General features: G+C 55.4%; 1 protein-coding gene across 1 annotated transcript in view; it reads left to right on the top strand.

The window, feature by feature from the left end:
- MED27 (mediator complex subunit 27) overlaps positions 1–14,050 on the top strand; it is a 192,642-nt gene extending 178,592 nt beyond the window's left edge. Inside the window, exons 7-8 of the mRNA XM_032866130.1 lie at positions 10,772–10,849; positions 13,036–14,050. Coding sequence (XP_032722021.1) covers positions 10,772–10,849; positions 13,036–13,170 — 213 coding nt within the window. The 3' untranslated portion in view covers positions 13,171–14,050. The remainder of the gene's footprint in view (positions 1–10,771; positions 10,850–13,035) is intronic.
- Positions 14,051–23,420: the final 9,370 nt, after the last annotated feature.

Here is a 23,420-nt window from a genome sequence, read left to right as displayed (position 1 = left end):
CCGGGGACAGCTTGCTGTGGGGCCACGGCTGCTGACAGGCTCCGTCATTTACTTCGGAGCCCCTGAGGCTCTGTGCACTTGGTCCTAGGGTGAAGAGGCTTTTTATAGCCAGCGCGTCCAGCAGAGCAGACTCAGAGAATGGGACTTAGAAATAGGGGGCTGTCTGAAAGGACAGAAGCACAAAGAGGCAGGAAGGGTTTCAGGCGTGTTCGTATTTTTCTGACATTTAAACTCTGCAGGGGCAGTCACCGTTTTGATCTTTAGCCTCTTCATTTCACAACACTGTGCATTTTCATCCAGGAACTTGGGGAGAGGGAGAGCAAGTCTGCAGCTCCTTGCTGCATTGAGTCCTGGCGGGGAGGCTGAGGAAAGAGGGGGTCCGTGTGCGTAGTTGCAGACGGGCAGGCGGGGACGGGACAGGCAGTACCAGGGGACCAGCGCGTCCCCTGCACAAGCGTGCTCGCCCGTGCACGTCCGGCTCGGAGCCCAGAGTCGTCGTTGCAGAGGCTTCGTGGTGGGGAGGGCAGCCCTCTCGGGGCTGGGCCATCAGAACTTCGCTGTGGACGGGTGTGTCGTCTGGTGGCGGAGAGCACTCCGTCTGCTTCTTCGTGCCTTCCCTCACTGGTTCATTCTCGGAGACAAAGACTGACCTCGGCCTCACACAGGCTTTGTCGGGGGTGTGGGGGTTGACCGAGTGGCCGCCTGGGCCTTTTCCGCGCAAGAGACGGAGTCATCCGCAGGAGAGTCATTGCTCTGAAGTCGGGGATCCGTCGGTTACTCCCCACAGGTTGAGTGCCCGCCCGGGTAGTACGTGATAGACCCACTTGTCACTAGTCCCAGGCCCCAGGAAAGGGAGCCGTCCCAGCCAAGGTTGGCTCCCGGAGGACGGGACCAGCTCTCCGGGAGGAGGCCGTGTGGCAGGTGTCACTGGAGCGTGCGTGCCTGCCACAGCGTTGCACGTCGCTGAAGAGACGCAGCAGTGACTTCCAGTCTCCGTCTCTGACGTCCAAGCTGCGTCCCGCCGCCCCGTGTACACGCCTTGCCTCAAGCCCCCTGAACTGCCACGCAGACCTGGCAGCGCCGACGGCTGTGGCCAGAGCTCGAAGTCCCAGCGCCACATCTCTGTCCTTGCCCTCGCTCCGCATCCTCCTTCCGGGAGGCTGTCGGCAGGGGCCCCCACGCCTATAAGGATTCTGCAGCCTCCAAAAAAGGGGTCTCTTTCAAGTTGTAGAAGGGGCCTCTACTTTTTCCCGATCCCGTCACTCTAAAAGTGCTCTTTTCTCTTAAATGCTGGTTAACTTTTCTCAAGGAGGAGAATGTAATGTTTTTAGACCAGATATGGCGGCAGTCGGTGCCGCGTTTCCATGATTCCCGTGGCCGCCTCACTAGTGTGTCTTGGTGCTCCCAGACAGAGGAAACCGAGGGCACCCCTCAGCAGTGTGAGGGTCGGTGGGCCGACAGCAGGCGGGGATGATGCGGGAGGGGGGCCTGTGGGAGCCCAGTGTCATCAGGCTGTTGACGCATTTCAAGGAGGGAGAGGAGGCAGACAATCCCAGGGACATCCCCAGTGGCGGCCTTTCCTAAGCTGGCAGCCGGGCTGTACTGACCAGGTTGGAAAGCAGAAGGAGAGCGAGAATGCTTGTTGGGGAGTGTCAACCCCAGGGGCCGTGGGTGCCAAGAACGGCTGGCGGGGATCACCGCACTCCCCCTACTGCTGGATGCCTTCTATCACCACTGTCTCTCTCGAAGGGCAAGTTTGAATATTCACACGCTTCAAGCCCAGAATAGATTGGATCGCTGATTTTCCCCTTGACGATACCCCACTGCCTTCCTCAGCAAGGCTCCCTCACCACCGCTGATCGTGGCAGTGACCGAGACAGCCTTGCTCAGGTCCACACACATACCCACTTGCTGGTTCGTGGCGCTCTGCCATAGGAGGAGTCGGTCTCGACTCTGGAGCTCATGTCTTCCTGAGGGCTCGTACGAGCGAGCCTCGGGACACCCCAGGTCCGAATCCAGCAACAGCCTCAGGGAAGCCTGGCCACCCAACATTGTCCAGTCCCCGTTCCCACTGCCCAGCAGCCCTGACAGCCTGTGTGCCCCGTCCAGGAGTGCCCAGGCACAAGGCCACAGGCAGGGCTCCCTCCGTGCTCTGCACACCGGGTTCTTTACCCTGCGGTTGCTTTGGCTTTGGTAGGGAAGTAGGTGGGATTGTCTGGATTTTCTGGGGAGCCCAGATGTCTCTGGATGCGCTTCTCTAACTGTGAGGCTGTTCCTGCAGAAAATAACATCACACCAAGTGGGTACAGAACAGTTCAGGTATCTTTGGGGCTCGGACGTTGCCGGCAGCCAGCAACAGAATCTGGCATTTTACCATCTGGAAAGCGTTGAACTTTTTTTCATTCCTCTAAATGAAGAGCTTTAATTCCTTAATCCTGGGAAATGTCAAGGACCTTGTGTGTGCAGCTCCTCTCAGCCCCGCACAAGGGCTTCGGCAGAATGAGGCTGGTCGGGACTCTGGAGAATTCCCTCATGGCCACCCTGGGCTTTCCCTGTTCACCCAGGCCCTGCTCCCCACTGTGCCCCATGACCTCAACTTTTCCCACTCCCAAACCCCCTTTCGATCTGCTCCCCTAACACCGCTGGCCAAAAATGAAAGCATAGAACCCCACCTTATCGCTCGCTTACTCGTGCCACCCGGTGAGTGGCGGCAGTGTGGAGCCACATTTTTGAGCACTGTCCTCCCCGTGGACGCCCTGAGCCAGGCCCAAGGAGGCCGCACGAGCCCAGCATGGCCTCATCCTCACAGAGAGCACAGCCCGGGTGAGGCCGGGCTCCTGGTCCCAGTCAGGCCAGCCCAGGGCTGGGCCGCCCACAGGTGCTGGGGAGCAGGCACAGGGACAGAAGGAATTCAGGGGAGGAGCATCCCTGAGCTTGAGCACAGAGCAGTTGGGAAAGCAGGTTTGGGAAGAGGAATCCTTGGGGCGGCTGGCGGGGTGGGAGCGTGTCATGGGCTTGGGGGTGACAAAGCTGGGACCCGGTCATCCAGGCCCTCACATGCCTTTCTGTGGTGTTTCCAAGTTCCCTGCAGATGTTGGGGGCTGTTATTGCTCAGCCTCCGGAGGCCACACTCGGCTCAGGGGATCTCCTTCAGGGTGTCCGTGCATCTTGGCTGCAGCTCTAAAGAGATTGGAGTGAAACCCTCAAACCAAAAAAAAAGACACCTTTACGGAGGCCCTGGCACGTGCCACAGGCTGTGTTCGGTACTTTATAGACAAGGTCTCACCCTCCTCAAACAGAGCTTGATCTTGAAACGGTGGCCACTTTTCCAGCGCAATGAAGCAGCAGGGCCCGTGTCCACCTGTTCCCGCCCGGACAGCCCGGCTTCTGCTCTTACCCCCAGCCGCGCCACCAGGCTCTGGGGGACAGTTAGAAACCCTGCAAAGCCCATGCCGATGGCCCCTTCATCGGGCAGAGAGGGAAGTATTGATCTTGTCTGAGTAATCCCCAGTCCCCCCAGACTGCGATGCTTCCTCCTCGGGCCTCCTGGCCTTGTGAACCCGCAGCATACAAAGCCAGGGCGCAGATTGGAGACTAGGGCCACATGATAAAAATGAAACCGCCTGCCTCCACTCTACTGCACTTTTACCCCACTTTTAGAGGCATGTCCCTGCTCCCTTCCCCATCACCCCCAGCCCCCTGCCCCCCAGCACTGTCAGGACTGACTTCATAGCATTCCCATTTTGAAATCATGATGGCTTCTCTTGTCACGGAATGAGTACTTCTGGGACTGGTTTTTACATATTCTTCATAAAGCCAGTGCTCCTCGTTGGAGCCGTGTTGCTGGCAGGGATCACGGTCTCTTGAAACGTTTAACACACGAGGTTCACGTCTTTGACTGCTGGACCCACACAGAAAATTCTCATTCCATGATGTTTCCAGTGGCCCTCTCCTTAAGGGTGGGTCTGTCCTTGGCGGAACCCTGAGTAGAGACCCGAAGCTCTTGAGCTGATCTCCTTGTGGAGCATTCGAGCACATCCAGTGAGTGAAAGTTCATTTTTATTCTTTGATTTGTGGCGTGGGTACAACCAAGTGGCCTGTGTTTGGTTGGTGCCTCTTTGAAGCCCATCTGGGAGGCTTCTAGCACCAAGAGCTGCTCCGCGCTGACGGTCTCCCTGGTTCTGAGCTGGGTTCTCCGAGCTCTCGGTAACTAGAGGCTGAGGTGGTAGGTCACACACATCAGGCAGTGGGTGGGTTCCTGGAGTGGGGCAGATGGGCTCGTCCTTTTTCTTAGAACAAAGGGCTTTAATGTCACCGCTGGGTGGCCTCAGGGTGGAACTCCGCAGGGATGTGCCCTCAGGCCGTGCAGCCAGGCCCTGCAGCGGTGTCCACTGAAAACCTAGACCCAGGGCTGCCAGTGATCCAGCCTCGAGCTCCTCTACCAGGGCCAGCGGGAGAGTGATGCGGCCAAGGTCACCCAGATAATTAGCGATGAATCCAGGACTGAACCCTGTCTCCTGACAGCTGCACATCACCTTTCCCAGCACGTTGCCTTTGGTTATGTTAACGTAGGCCACAGAGAACGTTCTCTTCGGAGGAAGTAGAAGCAGGTATTGGCTGGAGGGAAGCCGGAATCTGGGCCTCTACAAGGCTTCTCTTTTAAATAAGCAACTCCTAAACACTTGGGCACTTAACTTTCCCTATTCATCTTGTGGGACACACTTTTAATAGAAGCCTCAGCGTTGCTGGCTTAGTGGGGGTGGCCTCGGGCCCCATGGGCCGTGTGCTGGCAAACACTTAGCTCTGTGCCATCGGCCCGTTGCAGTAGGAAGCGCAGTGTCACTGCCAGAGCCCAGAGCCGGCTCAGTGCCACTGGCCGCAGCCCTCGCCCTGCTGGTGGGAAGCAGGCAGTGGCCTGCAGCGGCCCGTTCATCTGTGGTCCCTAGTCCTGCTGACGTCACAGTCACCTTGGGGAGCTTTGTAACCACACACATCCTGGCCCCCAGCCTGGATTCCCTTTTAGAAGCTGAGGGATGGTGCCCCCCGCACAGCCTCACCTCCGTGCTCCTGGCCTCGGCTGCTCTGCGAGCCCTCCGCCCCAGCCTGGAGGGCCGCACACAGGCAGGGTGATGCCTACACCCTTGGGGAGCCCAGGAACCCCTGAGGACAGGCCCCGGGCCACCAAATAATGCAGTACGGCCGCTCCCTGACTCACAGAGGCTCAACTTAAGATCTTTCGCCCTTACAGGGTACGAAAGCAACACACATTCAGTAGAAACAGTACTTCCAGGTTTGAGTCTGGGTCTCAAGCTAGCGATGAGCGAGGGGTATGATCCTGTCTCGTGAAGCTGGCGGCAGCCGCCCTTGGCCAGCCCCGCCTTCATGAGGGCCACCGACCCCCCACTGCCCGCTGACGGCAGCTCTGTGCGGTGCTCTGAGTACAGTCTTCAGTACGTTACATAAGACACCCTGCGTTTCATTATAAAATCGGCTTTGTGTCAGACGAGTGCCCGGCTGTAGGCGAGCGAGAGCACTCGGAGCACGTGTGAGCGAGGCCGGGTGACGTGTATCGGCTGCATCTCCAGCTTAACGCCATCGTGAGTCGAGAAAGATCTGCAGCACGGACGGTCTTTTTAGAAGAGGAAACTGCTGAGGAGTGATAGCATGTTGAGAGTTTTTGCCCTCTCTGTGTCTCGCCGACTCTGTTTGTCCCCACTCCGTCCTTTGTTCTTCCCTGACAGGTTAAGCACAGTCTTTGTGGTCACCATGACCTTCAGCAGGAAGTAGCCCTGCCGGCCCCAGCCCTGTGCTCTTGGCCCCACAGCTGGCCAGAGGCCACCAGTGGGAAGATGAATTTGGACTTGATGTGCCAAATGTAACAGAGGACCCCCCTCTGGGTAGCAGCCCCCCCCCATTCTTTCACAACGTTCTTTGGATTTCCCTTCATTAACGTGTGCTTGCCGACCGAATGCTGCCAGCTCTCAAAAGTTTGCCCCGTGCCCCCTCATTCTGCGTGGCAGGGAGACTCAACCCAGAGACCTTCTGGGGGGCCCAGTGGGATAGGCGCCGGGGCTGTGACAAGGGGCAAGAGGCAGAGGGAGAGCCATGTGAGTGGCAAGAGCTGGGCACCGAGTCCTGCCTCCTCCGAGACCTGAGGGCCCTTCCCTTGTACGGAGGGGGTGGCCTGGGTGTGCCACCTCTCCGCACCCTTGCGGCCTCTGTCAGGGCGCAGGCGCCTGCCGTGCGGTTCTGGAGCTGCTTGAGCAGCCGGACACTTGACCTCCCGGGACCCCTTCCTCTCTCGGGAACGGGCGGGCTCATCACAGCGCCCTCCCGCCGTGGCCGTGAGGATGGGGCCAGAGAACACCCGGAAGACCCACGGCAGGGCGGGTGCTGCTGTTCTAGTGCCTTCCCTGCCCCGGCCAGTGAACCCTTGTCCAAGGTCCTGCAGCTAGAATGTAGCAGACCACGCTCAGACCCGTGCCGACTCCTGCCACGCCGTGTGGTGTAGACCACCTCGAGCGCGGCTGCAGCTCCGCTTTGCCTCCGGCTGCCATGACTCGTGATGTCCCGCGCACCCTCCCGCTCTCGGGCTGCAGACGGCAGAAGCTCCTCGCGCACAACATGGTGCAGGAGTTTCAGGACCCTGTCATGACTGGCATCTCCTGCCCCAGCGTGCTGGCTGACAGCTGTCTCAAGGGCTCTTGGAAGATTCCTTTCTCCCTCGGAGCTTAGTTCCCCGCCAGTCTGGGTGCCTGAAGACCTTCCCTGCCAGTCTGAGCTGGGGAGAGAATTTCGGGAAGCCCCGGTTGGCAGAGGAGGAAGAGGAAGCTGACGGGGAGACTGATAAAGCCCCTCAGATCCGTGATGGCCGCGGGGGTGTCACCCTCCTCAGGAACCCACCGGCAGTGAGCCGGCCGGGGGAGGGCGCCCCACACCGAGCCCCGGCGTCTGCAGTGGTCCTTGCCCGGAAGTGGAAAGGGACAGCTCTCGGCGGCAAAGCCCCTGTGTGGCTGTCTGCTCACTGCTTTTCGGTTTTATTATTTTTAAATAAGTTCTGCCCCCAAAGCGGAGGGCTCAAACTCACAGTCCCGGGATCAAGAGTTGCACCCTCTACCCACTGAGCCCGCAGGGCGCCCCGCCCACGGCTTTCTGAGTGGCCCGGTCCCTCTGTGCCTGAACTTCTCCTGCCCTCGCTGCTGACCTGGCATCAGGTCCCCTCTGCTTCTCTCTACGGGGTCCCCTGTCTTGCTGGTCTGTTGTTACTTTGCTCCTCCTTCCCTTGCCACTGCTCAGCTTGAGGTCTGCTTTGATCTGTTCTCAGGGCTTTCCTAACCGCACTCACTGGAGGGATGAATGGCCTCCCCTTTGGGAAGCATTAGTGCCCTTCCTCTGCCTCCCCCACCGGGCAGGGTGGCTTTGATCTCCCAGTGGAATCCTGGGAGCTGTACCTTTGGGGCCATTATGGTGGGGCCCAAGCCTTGACTGGGCTGGCACAGAGTAGATTTAAATTGAATTGGTTAATAGCAAGATGTTTTTGTTGCCTCCCAGCCTGATTTTTTTTTTCTTCAAAATCTTGGATGCTGAGCAAAACACAAAACAAAACAACAACAACAACAAAAAACTTCGTTATTGAAAAGTTTAAAACAAGAAAACAGTGAAGGTAGAATGCTTGACAGAAAGGAGGACCATCGCAGGTGAGTTTTCCCTACACTCTGCAGCTGTGGATGAGCCTGGTGCTTTGGAGTTTGGTCACAGGAAACCCAAAACTAGTAGTGGAGGAGTTTGTGAGGAAGAGAGAGAAAATACAACAAATCTGTCAGTTCTGTCTCCTTCTAGTAAGATGTCTGTCATTTGTGATGGGAAAGTGGGGAAATTAAATGATCGTATCAGCACAAGAAAAAACTGCCACCGTTTGACAATATAAAGGAGTAGTTTGTACTGGACCTTGTGAAAAAGTGGCTAAATTGGGCCGGATTCCCAGCCTACTAATAGAGAAACTAATGAGGCACCCTCTTCAGGAGCCAGAGGCCAAAGAGCGCTAAGCTGGATCTGGAGCAGGACCCGGAGGATTTTCTGGTCCATTTGGTCGGTTGTTCTGCTCTCAAGTGCCCAGCTGTCCAGCAGCCACGTTTGCACATCTCCTGACCTGGGCTTCTCATTGGGCCTCTGGTGCACTGAGGACTTCACTGGGCTGGGACTCGAGGCAGACGATGCCCGGGCCCCTGGGGCCTGTGCCTTTTCCAGAACCTGCATTGCCAGCCGGGTTGGGAGGGGTGGTCCAGGCTTGGGGCCCCCACTGCCCCTCCCCAGCTGTGTGAGCAGCCGCCTGCCCAACCTCTGGAAGTCTCCGTCTCCTCCTCTTCAAAATGAGAAGCAGAGTACACCCACCTCCGTTAACTTCCAGTGTGCTGCCGAATTTTATATGTTGGGCATATACAATGTTTCCTGTTACAAATTCGACAAAGAACAGCAAAGAAAACGTGCAGCCAAACAAAGCAGGCCAACCTGGGCCCTGGCCTCTGGACAGCCAGTGTGACTGGGGAATTTGGCCCCAGGACAGTTGCTCAGTCTGCTGAAGTGGACAGCTGAAGTGGACTCCCTGGGACTAGTGACAAGCTCCCCGCATCTGGGGAAAGGAGCGCATCCCTAGCTAGGGGACAGCATGCCACCAGTGAGCAGCTAGCCTGGCTTCGCGGCTATGACAGCACTGACATGGGGGGCAGGGCTTGTTAGAAGCATTGTAAAGTAAATAGCAGGGGCTGGAGAAAGAATTCTCCAGAAACTCTCTTTCGTAAATGTTCCACAAAATGGCATGTGCACGGGTGGTTTTATTTAGTGATGGGTCTGGGTGGGCAGGAAGCAGCCTCCGAGCTCAGGGGCCATGGGGCCCAGTTTGCTTTGCTGTGTTTTTATGGCCATAATTTCACCCCACAATCACCACCCACCATCTTGCCAAGTTATCATTACTACTGTTTAAAAAAAAAAAAAAAAAGCATTGCTCATTTTAGAAAGCTGTCTGTCAGAAATGCTTAAAATAAAAACAGTCTGCACTTGGAAGGATAAGTACCACTTATCTGAAAGTCACTTGGGTAACAATTTCTCAGCAGTGTTGGATCTGTGACCCGTAGCTTATGTTTCCAAGAAAGTCAGCACAGGTGTTCCTGGTAGGTAGCCTTTGGTGAGTGGGCATTTTTAAGTTTATTTCTTGATCCAACAAATATGTATTTATTGAGCAGCTGCTGGGTGCTGGGCGGTGTTCTAGGCCTTGGGGACGTAGCATGAACGAGATGGGCATGATCCTGACCCCACAGAGCTATTCATCTTGTGGCTTCTCCAGCCACCAGGCAGGCCACGGAAGTCCAGCAGGGAAAGAGTGCTTGTCCGGAGACGAGAGGAGCAGAAGGGAGGGGAGACAGGCAGGGCTGCAGCCTGGCTGGGCGGGAGGGGCTTTCCAAGCACGGCCATTTATTTAGGGGAAGTGAGGCTCAGGTTCTATAAGCTAGGGAGCCTCTGTCTTCTGTCTGGAGCATGGCCTCTCTGACCTTGAGCATGGACACAGCTAGACTGACTACTAGATCGTTTGCAAACTCACCATGTGGAGCCTGGAGCAGCCTCTCTGGGTTCCTTCCACCTGACGGCTTTGTCCCCTGCCACTTAGGTCCATTGGCACATCACGTGGTGTCCGAGGACATGTAGAAACTGGGGAAGTCTACACCAGGTAGACCCACGTTACTCCTGCTCAGAGTTGAACATTTTACATGGGGTTTTACTGTTTGTTTGTTTCATTTTGTTTTTTAACCACAACATTTATAATGACAAGAATCCTATTGAAGACAGTCAGCTAAACCAGGACTTTGAACAACTGTCAAATCAGGTATATTATTTATTAATTTGCTGATTTGTGGCAGGCATTAGCAATTTCTGGTGTCACATTTCAGAACTACAAGGGATCTTAGATTACTCCTTTGTTTTCCAGAAGGGACACTGAGACCCAGAGAGATTAAGTAGTTGGGGGCTTAAGCCCACAGTGCCTTGTCTGGTCACCGGTTGCCTCTAGAAGGCCTAAAGCAGTCTTGCTCTCAGCCCTGCTGATAAAGCCTCCACTTGGAGTTTGGAGACAGTGGGTGTGTGGCTCACCAGGATGCTGAAGACGGGCCCCAGCTTAGGGAGAGAAAACCACATTTTGAGTGGCAAGGCACCTCGGAAGGGTAGTAGGAACTGTGAGACCCAAGGGAAAGATCATGAGAAATTGCCAGATTCTGGGTGATGGAATCCAAAATCTCTCTGACAACAAACTGTGAGACAGAATGAGAATTATAGGAAGCAGAAAGACCAGTTCCCCGCCGGGGACGTTATTCCAATGTGAAGATGAAGTCGAATGTGGACAGGTGGAAATGCTTCTTTGCATCCATGCAGTCTCCTCCTGCAGTGACTTAGCTAAAAATCTCTGGGGCCTGCTGGCCTTTCCCCCCTCCGCTGGCTGTGGGCCATGGCCCTCCTCTCAGGTGCACATCCCCGCCACCCCCCCGCTGCGGTTTCCAATTGTTGCTGGAACTCACTCCTCCTACCTCCAGGCCTGAATGCTTGGTGTCCTCTGCCTATGACACTCCTGCTCCCCAGCTTTGTTCACTGATTTTCGTACTTGAGATTTTGTTTTAGATGCCCTTTCCTTCAGATCGCTTTATCACAGAAAGGGAACGCGTTGGTTTTCTTTTCTCTGTACTGCTTTGGAGTGGCCTCTAACCCCTGTCATTGTCCCTGGTTCCAGGTGACAGACCACGCCACCACCGCCCTGCTACACTACCAGCTGCCCCAGATGCCAGACGTCGTGGTCAGGTCCTTCATGGTGAGTGGCCTCAGGAGGCACGTCTCCTTCGAAAACCTCAGCTCCCCCCAGGTCAGAGCGGGAGGCTCAGAAGGTAGCTGTTCTGCCTCTGGGCCTCGGGGCCTCGCCGTGGGAGACGGGCCAGCCTGGAGAACTGAGGCTTTCTTTACACTGGGAAGGGATTTATGAGAATCCGTTTCCCACTTAATTAACTGGTGTACTCTGTCAGGCTGAACAAATGGTGGTTTCAGAAGTGATCTCCCAACACAGCTACCCACATTGATTCAGTCAGTAGATACTTATTGAGCGCCTCATCTATGCCAGGCCCTGTGCTTGGTGCTGAGCAGGTGCCAATGACTAAGGCAACTCCTGAAGTGCCCCCCAAGACATGTACATTCTCAGGTTGGAGCTCAGGTTGGGGAGTGACCCCAAAACAGCCAGACAGCCATTGTACTGGTGTGTTGGAATCGGCTCCTGCCAGCTCTTGTGAAATGTCGAGAATTTTGCAACCTGGTTATCCGACCACTGGTAGCTCGAAATTGAACCAGAACATTGGCACCACCGACGTCAGCGAGCGCTGCGGGTCAGAGCCTGCCGCCGCCCCGGGGGCTGGCTCATTTGCATGCCTCTGCCCAGGTCTGCCATGTGACCCCCCGGTCGGCCCGAGCTCGGTGCTTCCAGCCAGAATGGCAGCTATGTGTGTCCACATCATGCAGACATGGCTTCGTGCTCTCCCCATGGTGGGCTCCCTCTCTCGCTGCGGCTGAAGCTCCCTTCTCAGTGCATGCTGGGAAGGCTGCCAGTTAGAGACCTACTGGAAGACCTACCTGTTAGCAAGTCCAAATCAGTGTTGACAGCCAGGTGGAGTAGCGCTCAGCCGCGTCATCACGTCATTTTGCCTCAGCAAGTGAGCTTCTTAGCGAACCTGCAGTTCATTTCTTGGAAGACACAAGCCCGACTTATTGATAAGCCTCACGGCGCTGCGGGGTGAGTGAGCAGCCCAGGGCGCGCGGCAGAGCCACGTGAGGGGCTCTCTCGTGCGTCGGGAGGACGGTCCTCTGACAGCCTCCGCGAGCTCTTCCTTTTTGGACAGATAGACGGTCTTGCTTTTTAACCTAACATGTCATGCCCAGTTTCCCTTTGGTAACTGACTCTGGGATTTGGGGAGGATCTGGCTTTGGTCGCCACTGGAGGATCAACAGTCCAGCTGAACGGTCATCGACCGCCGCGCACTTACAGCCAGAACCTCGGCCACCTGGCCGTGGGAAGGGGGACGGCAGCGATGGGCCACAGTCGGCCACCGCCAAGGCAGCTGTGATGGAGACAGAGGATTTGTATCAATAAACTCGACCTCCCCTCTTGAAAGAACAATTTTCTCTTATCGACATAATTCAGGAGGACATTAAAGGATGATATTCATGTGCCCCTGTCGCAGTGAGAACTTGCTTAACTTGCTTGCCTGTTGTTGTGGAGTTTGGGTTGGGTTGGGTTTTTTTTTTTTTTTTTTTTTTTTTTTTTTTGTAGCAAATCTCCTTGAGTTTGAGAATTGAGTTACGGGAGTCTCATCCTTATGTATGACGCCGGGGAGAACCCTGCCCTCTGAACCACTCAAGTGTGTATTCACCTCTTATTATGTTATTCAGTGGCACCAGGGTGTCCCTGCCCTCCCCCAGGTGCGCTGGGCCTCATTGTGACCGTGAGCGATGACCTCTGAAATCAGATTAGAAGAAGGCATGTTGACCTCAGTAGAGAGTTCGAACACTGTCATCGACGCGGAGTCTCCCTCCACAGCGTCCGTGCCCGCTCCTCGGCCGGGAGCGAGGCGAGGACCAGTGCGCATTTTCAGGGGTCACGGGACACAGGACTGAAATGTGGTTGAGTGTGGCCCCGAGCCCCAGGCTGTGCGCCAGTGCATGGCCACTCCTCCAGGGAGCACTTCCTGCCCCTGGGAGCAGGAATTCCTATTTTTTAAAAATACCCTCAGCTGCGGGGGTGGGGGGGGTGCCTGGGGCAGCGCCACAACTGAGAATCAGCGGCCTTGTGACCTTGTGGATTCTGCGTGCAACGCTCTGAAATCACGGGCCGTCTTTTGGGTCACAGCCAACTTGAGTTCTCTGGCCTCGAGGTCATTGGGCTTGACAGGAAGGATGACATTGGAAGCACCCGGATCCCATTTCTTTTATTTCTCTCCTCACTTCTCTTTTTAGACCTGGTTAAGAAGTTACATAAAGCTGTTCCAGGCCCCGTGCCAGCGCTGCGGGAAGTTTCTACAAGATGGCCTTCCCCCGACGTGGAGGGATTTCCGAACCCTCGAAGCCTTCCACGACACCTGCCGACAGTGACCCAGCCCCAGCCCCAGCCCCAGCCCGGTGGGCCTGTCGGCCCCGCCCAGCACCTTCCCAGACGAGCCCTCAGTCAGAGGATGGCTCAGACCTGTCCTCACGGCCCAGACCCAGGTCTACGCTCTGCACCGACCGTCAAGCAGTCCTGCTTTAAGGCGGAGCTGCTTCCCCGGCACATTCCATCTCGTGTGTTTGGGACTAATTATACAGTCACTGGTTTATGGAAGGCAGAGAGGACCTTTCTAGAACTCAGAATAAGACGGTTATGCGGCCTGTTTCTTTCTCGCATGTTAGCAGCGCTGGCGAATTGATTCTCCTGGGTCTGTGTTCTAGGTCACTTTCATGAGCCGTTATCGTTTAAATGAGCCCATGTTCATGCATATTGTCACGCTGGGTGTTTGGTTTGGTTTGGTAACTTATTTTTTTTTTTTTTTAATAAGCAGTAAACCTTTCGTATCCCGGACAAGGCTTTGTCTCCTATTTCTTAAAGCACCTCCTGCACTCAGTTGAGTGAACATGTGAGCGGATCTGGGCCTTTTGAAAAAAAAAAACAAAAACACTTAGTAACGTCTGTGTTTAAAACATTGTTCTTTCCGAGGACATATTTCCTTGCTTCTTGCTTTTAGGAGAGAGGACAGTGTTGGCAAATATTCCATTTCAGAGACGTTTTTGCAGTTTACAAAATGGATTGTTCTTTTTGAGGAAGAAAGCACACACATGTTTCTTTCTGCTAAAGCAGTAACACACATACGTACCAAAGGGGAAAGAATCTGCCCATGTTACCAGCTAGAACACATGTAAGCAGGCATGAGAAGGACACCTGGCTTGTTTGTCCCATGTTTTATCCTAAATATTACTGTGAACAGATGCCGGCCCAGTTCATGCAGAGCCTTGACGCCAGTACGTCATCTGTTTATATGAAGAGACGTTGACCTGGCGAGGGTCTTGAAGGAAGGGGGAGTTTCCTAGAGCTTTCCCAACCCAACCATCTCCTTGCTATGAAGATGCCAGCGAGTCACTGCCTTCTCGAGATGTCCAGAGAATGGGTGGTTCTTCCCTGTGTGCTGGTACCGCTCGCGCCTTCCCCACCTACCTTCACCGGGCTCAAAGGAGCTGAGGACAAAGGGGATTTAGTGCGGAGGAAAGGATAGGCCCCTGCCTCTCGGGGTGTGGTCCAGCAGCAGCATCCTGGGGCTGAGTAAAAACACGGAGCCTCAGGCCCCTCCCCAGACCAATGGAAGAAGATGTCGTGGGGTGAGGTCCAGCAGTCTGATTGTCAGCAAGCCCCTGGGGGAGTCTGCTGGGGACCGCAGTGTGAGAACCCCATCCAGGAGATGGGCACGCTTCCAGTGCCCGGTCCGGGGACGTGTGCTGAGAGGCAGCCAGAACGCTTCCATACAGACAGTGATTACAGACTAAACACCATTCCAGCTGTTACCGCTCGTGAGAGGCACCACGACCTCACGAACCATTAAGAAAGGCAACATGCTGCCAGTTCAGCCACGACCCAGGCCTTCCTGAGAATCCCGTGTGACACGGGAGTCGCTCACACCAGCCTTTCATTGCTCTGAAACGTCTTTCATCTGTTCCAAGGGGGCTGGCAGCTTCTCCTGCCCGGGGTCTCCTTGTCGAGCAGGGGACAGACTACAGCACGGCTTTGCTGGCCCGTGGGTCTCTTCCCTTCTTATTCTCATAAGACGCTTTTTGTCGCTTTGTGAGAACATCCCAAATTGAGGACGTGGGGTCTGTGACAACCTCTTGTCCCGTTGCTGCCCATCCTTTCTAAGGCGTTGAAATGGCGTGTAGACTGGCCCCCCCACCCCCTCCGCGGGTCTCCAGTGTGCGTTGTCATGTGCAGTGAGGACAGTATCACCAGCTGTGACCAGGTTGGAGCACGTGGAAATGACAGTACGTCATGACCGCCAGCTGGCTGACAGCACCTGTCAGAGGCGTTGAAATGGGGGGCGTGGGGCGGGGGGGAGTGAGCCGCTGGTGAAATCACAGTAAAGAGAGCGCCTTCTAGAAGGCTATGTGGATTTTTAACTGTTTAGATCCTGACTGCACCAGACCTGAGCAGACCCCGTTGGTACCAGGGGATCTAACTCCTGCCAACCTCCGAGTTCAGGAGAGAGTGAGCCAGCTTGACAGAGCCCCCAGCAAGCAGGAGTTGCTACTTAATGACATTGTTTTCTCTGTGTCATGTTTAGGATACCTTCCATTTGTGACAAATGATGCTTGTTTCCCATGTACAGGAAGGTGTAAAGTTTCCACTTTAAATAAATGAGGCAGGGAAGTGTCACCGTTAGAGAGAAATGCGAATTCTAGCGCAGGTGCCTATAGCAGCGGGTGGGGGGCGGGCACGCACGGCCAGGGCCTGAACTCTGGTCCCCCGCTCCCGGTGGTGGGGGCTCAGACAAGTCACCATTCCTTGGTATCACCCTGTCTGTGTTCTGTAAGATGAAGACAGATAGCGACTGTGCAAGAGGGAAGCTGGGGGGTGGGGTTTCACAGACACACCAAGACTGGCCATGAGCTGATCACTCACCGCGGCTGGGCATTGTGCATGTTGGTGATGATTGCTCTTCTGTTCCTGTGTTTTATAATTTTTCCTATATTTTATATACTTTTCTAAAAATCTTTCCCTAATTAAAAGCAGGAGGAAATGGGGCGCCTGGGTGGCTCAGTGGGTTGAGCCTCTGCCTTCGGCTCAGGTCATGATCTCAGGGTCCTGGGATCGAGCCCCACATCGGGCTCTCTGCTCAGCAGGGAGCCTGCTTCCCTCTCTCTATCTGCCTGCCTTTCTGCCTACTTGTGATCTATCTCTGTCAAATAAATAAAAATCTTTTAAAAAATAAATAAATAAAAGCCAGAGGAAAAATACAAGGGTTGGGCCAGTCAACCATTAAGGCCTCCCCATTGTGGCACCTGTGCTCTTTGGTGCTGAGAGGGGAAAGCTGAAAGGAAACGTAGTAAGGTCTGGAAAGGTGAGCGGGGCTGGAAGGGTGAATGCTTGGTGCTTCAAGAGATGGACACGAGGGGCGCCTGGGTGGCTCAGTATCTGCCCAGCTCAGGTTGTGATCCCAGGGTCCTGGGATCAAGTCCCACTTCGGGCTCCCTGCTCAGTGGAGAGTCTGCTTCTCCCTCTGCCCGCTGCTCCCCCTGCTTGTGCTTTCGCTCTCTCTCTCTCTCTGACAAATAGATGAATGAAACCTTTTTTAAAAAAGAGAGAGACAGAGAAACCAGGGAGACTAGCTTTGTGTCAACCATTAAAATCCACAGAACCTGTTGACCCAAAGTCAGCCAAAGTAGAGACCAGTGGCTTGGGACCAGTGCCAGGGTGGCAAATGGCAGGGGAGCTGGGAGGCCAGCTGCCTCTGGGAGCAAGGCATCGGGTCCCAGGACTGTCCCTTGGTGCCCTTCCCAGAAAGGAGGGTGGCCATCACTGTGTGTGCTACGCAGATACTACTTCTTAGGCTGTCTGCTGTGACCTCTAGACCCGACCTGCAAGGTGTAGTACGTGACTTAGTTATCGCCCAGCAGCTCAACCTCTGCTATGTGCCAGGTGCTCCGTCCCAAGTCGGTACGTGGTGTTTCCCCTCATTGTGTAGACCAGGAAAGGGTCTCACGCCGCAGTACACCCAGGGGCTAGATACGGGACTGACCACGTCATCGGGCCCTGTGGCTACGGAGCGGCAGAGCCTCCCGGCCGAGGGAAAAGGACCAGTGTCCCCTCTGCTGGGGTGTGTCTGCTGGCGGGTGCCCTTGGCCAGGGCTTGGGTGTCTCCGTCCCGCAGGTGCTTTCCGCCTCGATAAGGAGCGGGGCATTTACCTGTGCCTTCTGCCAGCCCGGCTCCTGCTGATGAGCAGGCCGGCCGGGGGGAACCAACAGAGTGGAATGAGGATGTCTGAGCACAGCCGTCCAGACTTTTTTCCTAAACTAAATCGGGAATTGGCCTTTTGGTGTCGAGTGATGTTTTTCTACTTCACACCACTGATGGCGAGCTGCAGGCACAAAACCATGGACTTTCAGTGCTAATGTGCAAACTTTCCGTTGCGTTCAGACTGTCCGTGCGGGCCTCATGCTAAATCGAGAGCCTCGAAGGTCACCCTAGTGGGAGAAGAAGGGGCGTCAGCCCCACCACCAGCATTCTCACAAGATCCGGAACCTTGGCCAACTTGCCAGAAGGCACCGTCGGGCCACCGGGTCTGTGGGCGAGAGGACAGAGCAGGACAACTCCCCTTGCTTGTCCGTGCCTCCCAGCCACTGCGTCTCCGCGGGCGTGATCTCCGTTGAGGATGATCTCGGTGAACCTCCGTTGTCCTGCGTTTGACAGGAAAGGGTGGACCAGTGCCCCTGCACCTGCTCGGACCCCTCCAGGCCTGCACCGTTGCGCGCCGGGAAGATGAGCGGGAGCCGAGCGCTGTGGCCCAGCCTGCCTGCCGTCAGTCCTTCCAGTCTGTCTGCGTCTGCTCAGGGAGTAATTAGGCTTCCCTTTCTAGGACAGGCGGGTTTCCTTCCCCGTCTCTGCCATCCTTCCCCCGCTCTCATCCCCACCCCAGCTTCCTGCAGTTAGTGGAAAGGAACCTCAAAAATCACTTTCAAGTTGAATTTTCAATTGCAGGTTGGCTACTCCCTGTCATTAGTGCTTGAAGAGATACACCGGAAGGTTCATGAGCAGGAGGCACAGCACCGTCTCAGCAGCTTTCCGCGGATTAGTTACTCAGGAGCAGCCCCCGCCTGTCCCTGCGCTCATGGAGTTTGAAATTTCCACTGGAGATCGGCTGTCCTCCGGGACCGCAGGAGCTTGGGTTCGGTGCGAGCTGACCAGGCGGGTCCTGCCGGCAGCAGGCTTCATCGGGGCCGCGCTTGCCCAAGCCCGACAGAGGCAAAATAGTCACGTGTCTCTGGTGGGGAAGGGGGCGGGATGAGAGAGGCCGTGAGCTTGGGAGCTGGCCTGGGCCACCAGCGAGCCCTGTCACCGAGGGACGGCTTGTTCCTTAACTGTGCTGCTCCGTTTCCCTGGTTCCCAGCTGTCCGCTTGCTTCCTTAATTACTAGAGGAGTGCGCGTGTTCCATTTATAGAAAATTAGATAATGTGGATGAGCGAAAGAGAAAATATCCGTAATTCCCACCAGCACACGATCATGACCAGTCCCTTCACCGTCGGTCTTCCCGGACCCTCCTACCCTCCTGTGGATATGTTTGTGCGTGTCCATTTTTTGCCAAAAATACGAGCGTCCTGTGTACTGTTTTGAAACCTGCTTTTTCCCATTTCACAAAGGCTAAGTTGCTGTGGCCCAGAGGCCCCAAAATACAGTGGCTGAAAGAATGCAGACGCGTCTTCTCTCTCACTGCAGAGCTCCGGAGGGGCTGGTTTGGACCCAAAGGCGGCTCTGCTGCACGCAGAGATCGCGAGGATCCTGGTCGTGCTACGCTGCCCGTCCAGCGCCTGACTGAGGACATGGTCCTTGGCGGGGTGGGGGGTGAGGTGGCCCGTCCAGACTACCTCCTGCTCCAACGCACCCAGCAGAACCGCATGTCCCACATCCCTTGCATCTCAGTGGGGCTGTGGAGCGTCAGCGGCAGTTTCCCGTCACCCGCAGAACCGCAAGAAGGCCTGCCTCTCTTGTGCTCTCTCCTTTTCTGAGGCCATGTCGGAAGCGCCACATGGCAACGGGACGTGAAGGAAAGATGGAGAATCCCTGAGTCCTTCCCTGGAGAAGAGCTGGCTCGGTGGGCCTCCCAGCCAGGAGCTTCTGCAGCGGATATTCTGTGTGAGGGACGTGAACTCCCAAACCCTTCGTCATGTTACATCACTGAGATCTCAGGTGGCGGAGGTTGTTTTAAAAAAGCTGCCGGTTTTATTTACCCCAAACACCATCTGCACACGCTGGACACAGGCCACAGGTAGTAAATACTGGATCGATGGCAGAGGTCACTGCTTCCATCGCTACCTCATTCATTAGCTTGAGTCCAGACGGCCTTCACTCCGCGTGGAAGAGGACCGCATAAACGCCACCTCGGCCTGGCTCTCGCGCTCCCCCGCGGGGAGCCACCCTATCAGACAGCCCTTCCCTGACCTTTCGCTGTGGAAGTGCACATGTTCCCGTCCCTTCCCGTCGCCTCCCTCAGTTCCTCAGAGCATCCGTGGCCTTGGACGGGAGCGGTGTATCTTGTCGTTCGCACCCCCCACGAGAGTGTCTGGAGGGCAGGGACTGGGTCTGTCTCGGGCACTGCTCTGTCCTGAACAGGTGGCCCTGGGCCAGTCCTTTGATCCTCGGAGCCTGCGTTCTTCATCGGGAAGTTGGGCCGGTGAATTTGGCCTTCCAGGTGCAGAAGTCTTGCAAGTGACCACACCAGATAGGTGTTGTGCACCTACCGGGTGCACCTACTGGGCGTACCTACTGGGCGCGAGGGATAGTTGACATGTCCCTGGGGAGCAGGCCCTACGGCACAGACGACCTTGTCAATGAATCATTGCAGGCAGAGCACGGACGCTGTGGGGAAGTCGTCCGTGAGGAGCCCATTCTGTCTCCTGCCGTGCCTTTGTGCCTCCCTCCCATCTCTCCTTACCACCAAAGAAAAGCCTCAGAGAAGAATCCAGAAGTTTGACGTCAGTGCCAGGGGATGGCCTGCCTCCTGCAGACAATGCAGAGCAGCCTGGGCTGTGCATGGAGACCATCTCTTAAGCACAAGAGATTTAAGACCATTTAGAAAATGCGAGTGTTGTGAAGAGAATGTCAGAAGCCCAGACCACCGCCCCACTTCCCAATCCTATCTGCATTTCTGTGACTGTGCCGCCTCTCCCTGCCTTGATTAGAACGGGGTCCCTTTTTTGCCATGGCCTTTTGATATTTGACTTTGCACTCAATGCCCCTAAAGCTAATAGGCACTGGCCTTTCATTTCCAAAGGCTACCCTTGGTCAAATTAATGATTGCTAAAAGGCCATAGTTAATTTGCTGTCCTTCCTGTTTCTTTCCATTAGTTTGCAAACCAGCAAAGTTCAAGAAAACTTCTGAGTATAAAAGAGCAGGGATCTAATTAGGAAGCAGGCAGGTAGTTCTAAACTTTTTCAAAAACTTAGGGGCGGTAGCCAAGGGAGGGCCGGGAGACCGTACCAGCAAGAGAAAACCAGTTCACCGCATGGTCAGTTCCTGGCCGTGGGGCTGATGCACCGAGGCCTGGGCAGCCTTTAAGGGGGTGAGCGTGTGACGCCGTGTAACTTGTCCTCAGCGAGGGATCACAGCCCGGACTATCCGGCCAGACCCCAGGGCGCCTTGCTCGGTCCACGGGGAGAAGGGCTGAGGGCACTGAGGACAAAAGCAGTCCTGCCCGCCGCCTTCCTTCTCGGAATAGAAATACTGACGATCAGAAGCAAGTGGGATAAGGTTAATAGTTTGCACTTATCCAAAGTGAACCGCACCTCACTGCATACGGGTTCTGGGTCCTCATGAGCCTCAGCCCAATGACGACTCCATGCCCCAGGCCACCCGGCCCATGTCAGCGATGCCATCCTACCACGAGCTGTGGTGGTGAATGGCACCAGCCCCGTAAGAGCATGTGATGACAAGAATCCAGACCCCACCCTGGGGTCACCCCTTCTTGGAATAAAATAAAACTTCACCTTGCCTTTGGGGAACTCCCGTCTGCCCCCTCATCAGTCCACGTGCTTCCGTTAGATTGGCCCCGTCAGTCACCCCCTTTCCGCCCCCACCCCACAGTAAGGAAATCCTGGCCAGTCTCCGTCCCAGACCCACACATGCACACACACACACACACACACGCACACACACTTGCTGTGATTGGCTCAGGGACAGCGTGCTGTCTAACCTAGCCGAAGGTCCACAGTTGTATCTTCCTGGGGAAGAGGAAAGCAGCCACCATAATTTCCACTGAACTCGAGCAGAGGGAATTGCGACCGAGCTAGGTCCCGGGGCGGGGGCAGCCTCCCTCTGTGGGACCCTAGCTCACTCCAGCATGGCTCCGGCCAAGGTGGAGAGAAGGGGAACACGCCTTTTCTTGCAGTGCCTGTTGTCCATGCTTCACATCACACCAGTGAGCAAAGAAAAAAAACATGTAAAGGGCCCCGATCCATCTTCTAGATCAGGCAATGACGGATGAATTTGGAACTGAAAGGCCATCAGTTGGTACCTGGCAAAATGAGGCACTGTGTTGGGTACGTCTGAGCTATCGCCAAGGGTCCAGCCTGGGTTCGATCTTTGCCCAGAGCCTTTTTTTTTTTTTTTTTTAGAGATTTTTATTTATTTATTTGACTGACAGAGATCACAAGCAGGCAGAGAGACAGGCAGAGAGAGAGAGAGAGGAGGAAGCAGGCTCCCTGCTAAGCAGAGAGCCCGATGTGGGGCTCGATCCCAGGACCCTGAGATCATGACCTGAGCCGAAGGCAGAGGCTTTAACCCCCTGAGCCACCCAGGCGCCCCCAGAGCCATTTTTTAATTTGAGATTTTTTTGCCATCTGGAGAGGCTGGGAATGAGAAACGATTTTCTTTTCAAACCCGGCAAGTTATGGCTCTTTTACATTGCCTTTCAATTGTCTTAAAAAAACTGGAAAGTTTCCTTTTTAACCCATCCTTCCTCATGCATTTTGCTGTCAGCAGCCAGAAGAAATGAAGCCACGTCTTCAGCCCTGTGCTGAGAATCTCTTGAGAGGCTACCTGAGTCCCCGGGCAGGTTTCCGGGTTCCCCCAGGCCCAGCGCTCGCGCTTCCCGGCACCACATACGTAACAGGGCTCCCCTTCCTCTTGCTCTCAGTAGCCTTCCCCTTGCTCCCCTCTAAGCCCTCTCCGGGGGGCACCCTCGAGCCCCTTCTGGCTTCTGCCACACAGCCCCCAGCCCACTATCTCCCAGAGACACTTTTGGGTGCCACCGTCTCTATTGTCACCTACTGCCACTCAACAACCCCCTCTCCCAATTTAGTGGTTCATCCCCCCCATTTTGAGTGTGGGCTGAACTTAATGACCTGCTACTAGTGAAGACAGAGAGGTGGAGAAACCCGACAGGCGCCTCCTTAACCATCAAGGTCAAGGTCACCAGAACCAGCCTCGGTGTAGCTGGGCTCTGATGGCATGGAAAGGGCCCTCCCCCTCTGTGGGGCTCTTCCCCAAGATCTATACCCCCTTCTGATCTTGGGAAAACACTCAACAGATCCAAACTGAAGGGCATTTTGCAAAATTCTTGACCGCTACTCCAAAAAGTGTCAAGGTTGTGAAACACAAGGGAAGACGGAGAGAAGCTATCACAGATGGAAGGAGACCAAGGACACAAGGCCGTATCCTGGATGGGGTCCCAGAGCAGAAAACCAACGCTGGCAGGAAAAGAGGAGAAACCCTTCTTAACCTCTGAGGATAGCAGCAGTACATCAACGCTCGTTTCTTTCTTTTGATAAACGTGGTCATTGGAAGACGTTTGTATCGGGTGAAGGGTCCATGGGAACTCCATCTACTGTCTTTGCAGCTCTTCTGTAACCCTAAAACTGTTTCTAAATAAGAAAGTGCGGGGGCGCCTGGGTGGCTCAGCCGGTTGGGCGTCAGGCGCTTGGTCTCTGATTTCCTGACGGCGGCTCCGCGCTCCGTGGGAGTCAGCTTCAGATTTGCCCTTGCCCCTGCCCCCCACCCCGACTCGTGCTGACTGGCTCTCGCTCTAAAATCAATAAGTCGAATCTTTCTAAAAATAAATCAGTAAGAAATGTGTGTTTGTTAATTCAGTGTTTTGAAATCTACAACCACCACATACTGCGCTCACAGATTTCCAGTGTGGGCGGGGCTTGGCTGGGAAGACACAGATCCGCTCTGCACCCCCGGGGACCACAGGGACCAGCGAGGGCGGCCCCTCCAGGGCTTAGAGGAGCTTTCTCAAGATGACTCACCTGCATGGCTACAGACAGATGCAGCCATTGGCCGGGGGCTTTGGGCCTCAGCTTTTCTGCTTGGGCCCCTCTGCCCCATGGAGCTGGGTCCCGAGCGTTGGCAGCCCAAGAAAACCATGTAGACACCGTATCATTTTCTACACCCCAGCCTCGGAAGTTACACAGCATCACTGTTAGCCAGCCAACTTCTAACAGCCCAGAGTTGAGGGAGGGGACCCACGCCCCCACTCTGGTTAAGAGGGACACCTGGGTGGCTCAATTGTTGGGCATCTGCCTTCCGCTCAGGTCATGATCCCGGAGTCCTGGGATCAAGTCCCACATCGGACTACCTGCTCAGCAGGGAGCCTGCTTCTCCCTCTCCC

Source organism: Lontra canadensis, unplaced genomic scaffold, assembly GCF_010015895.1.
Source record: "Lontra canadensis isolate GAN:19392208 unplaced genomic scaffold, GSC_riverotter_1.0 scaffold30, whole genome shotgun sequence".
NCBI classification, from domain to species: Eukaryota; Metazoa; Chordata; class Mammalia; order Carnivora; family Mustelidae; genus Lontra; species Lontra canadensis.
The sequence above is the reverse complement of the archived record's forward strand: the minus strand, read 5'-3'. Positions and strand labels throughout refer to the sequence as shown.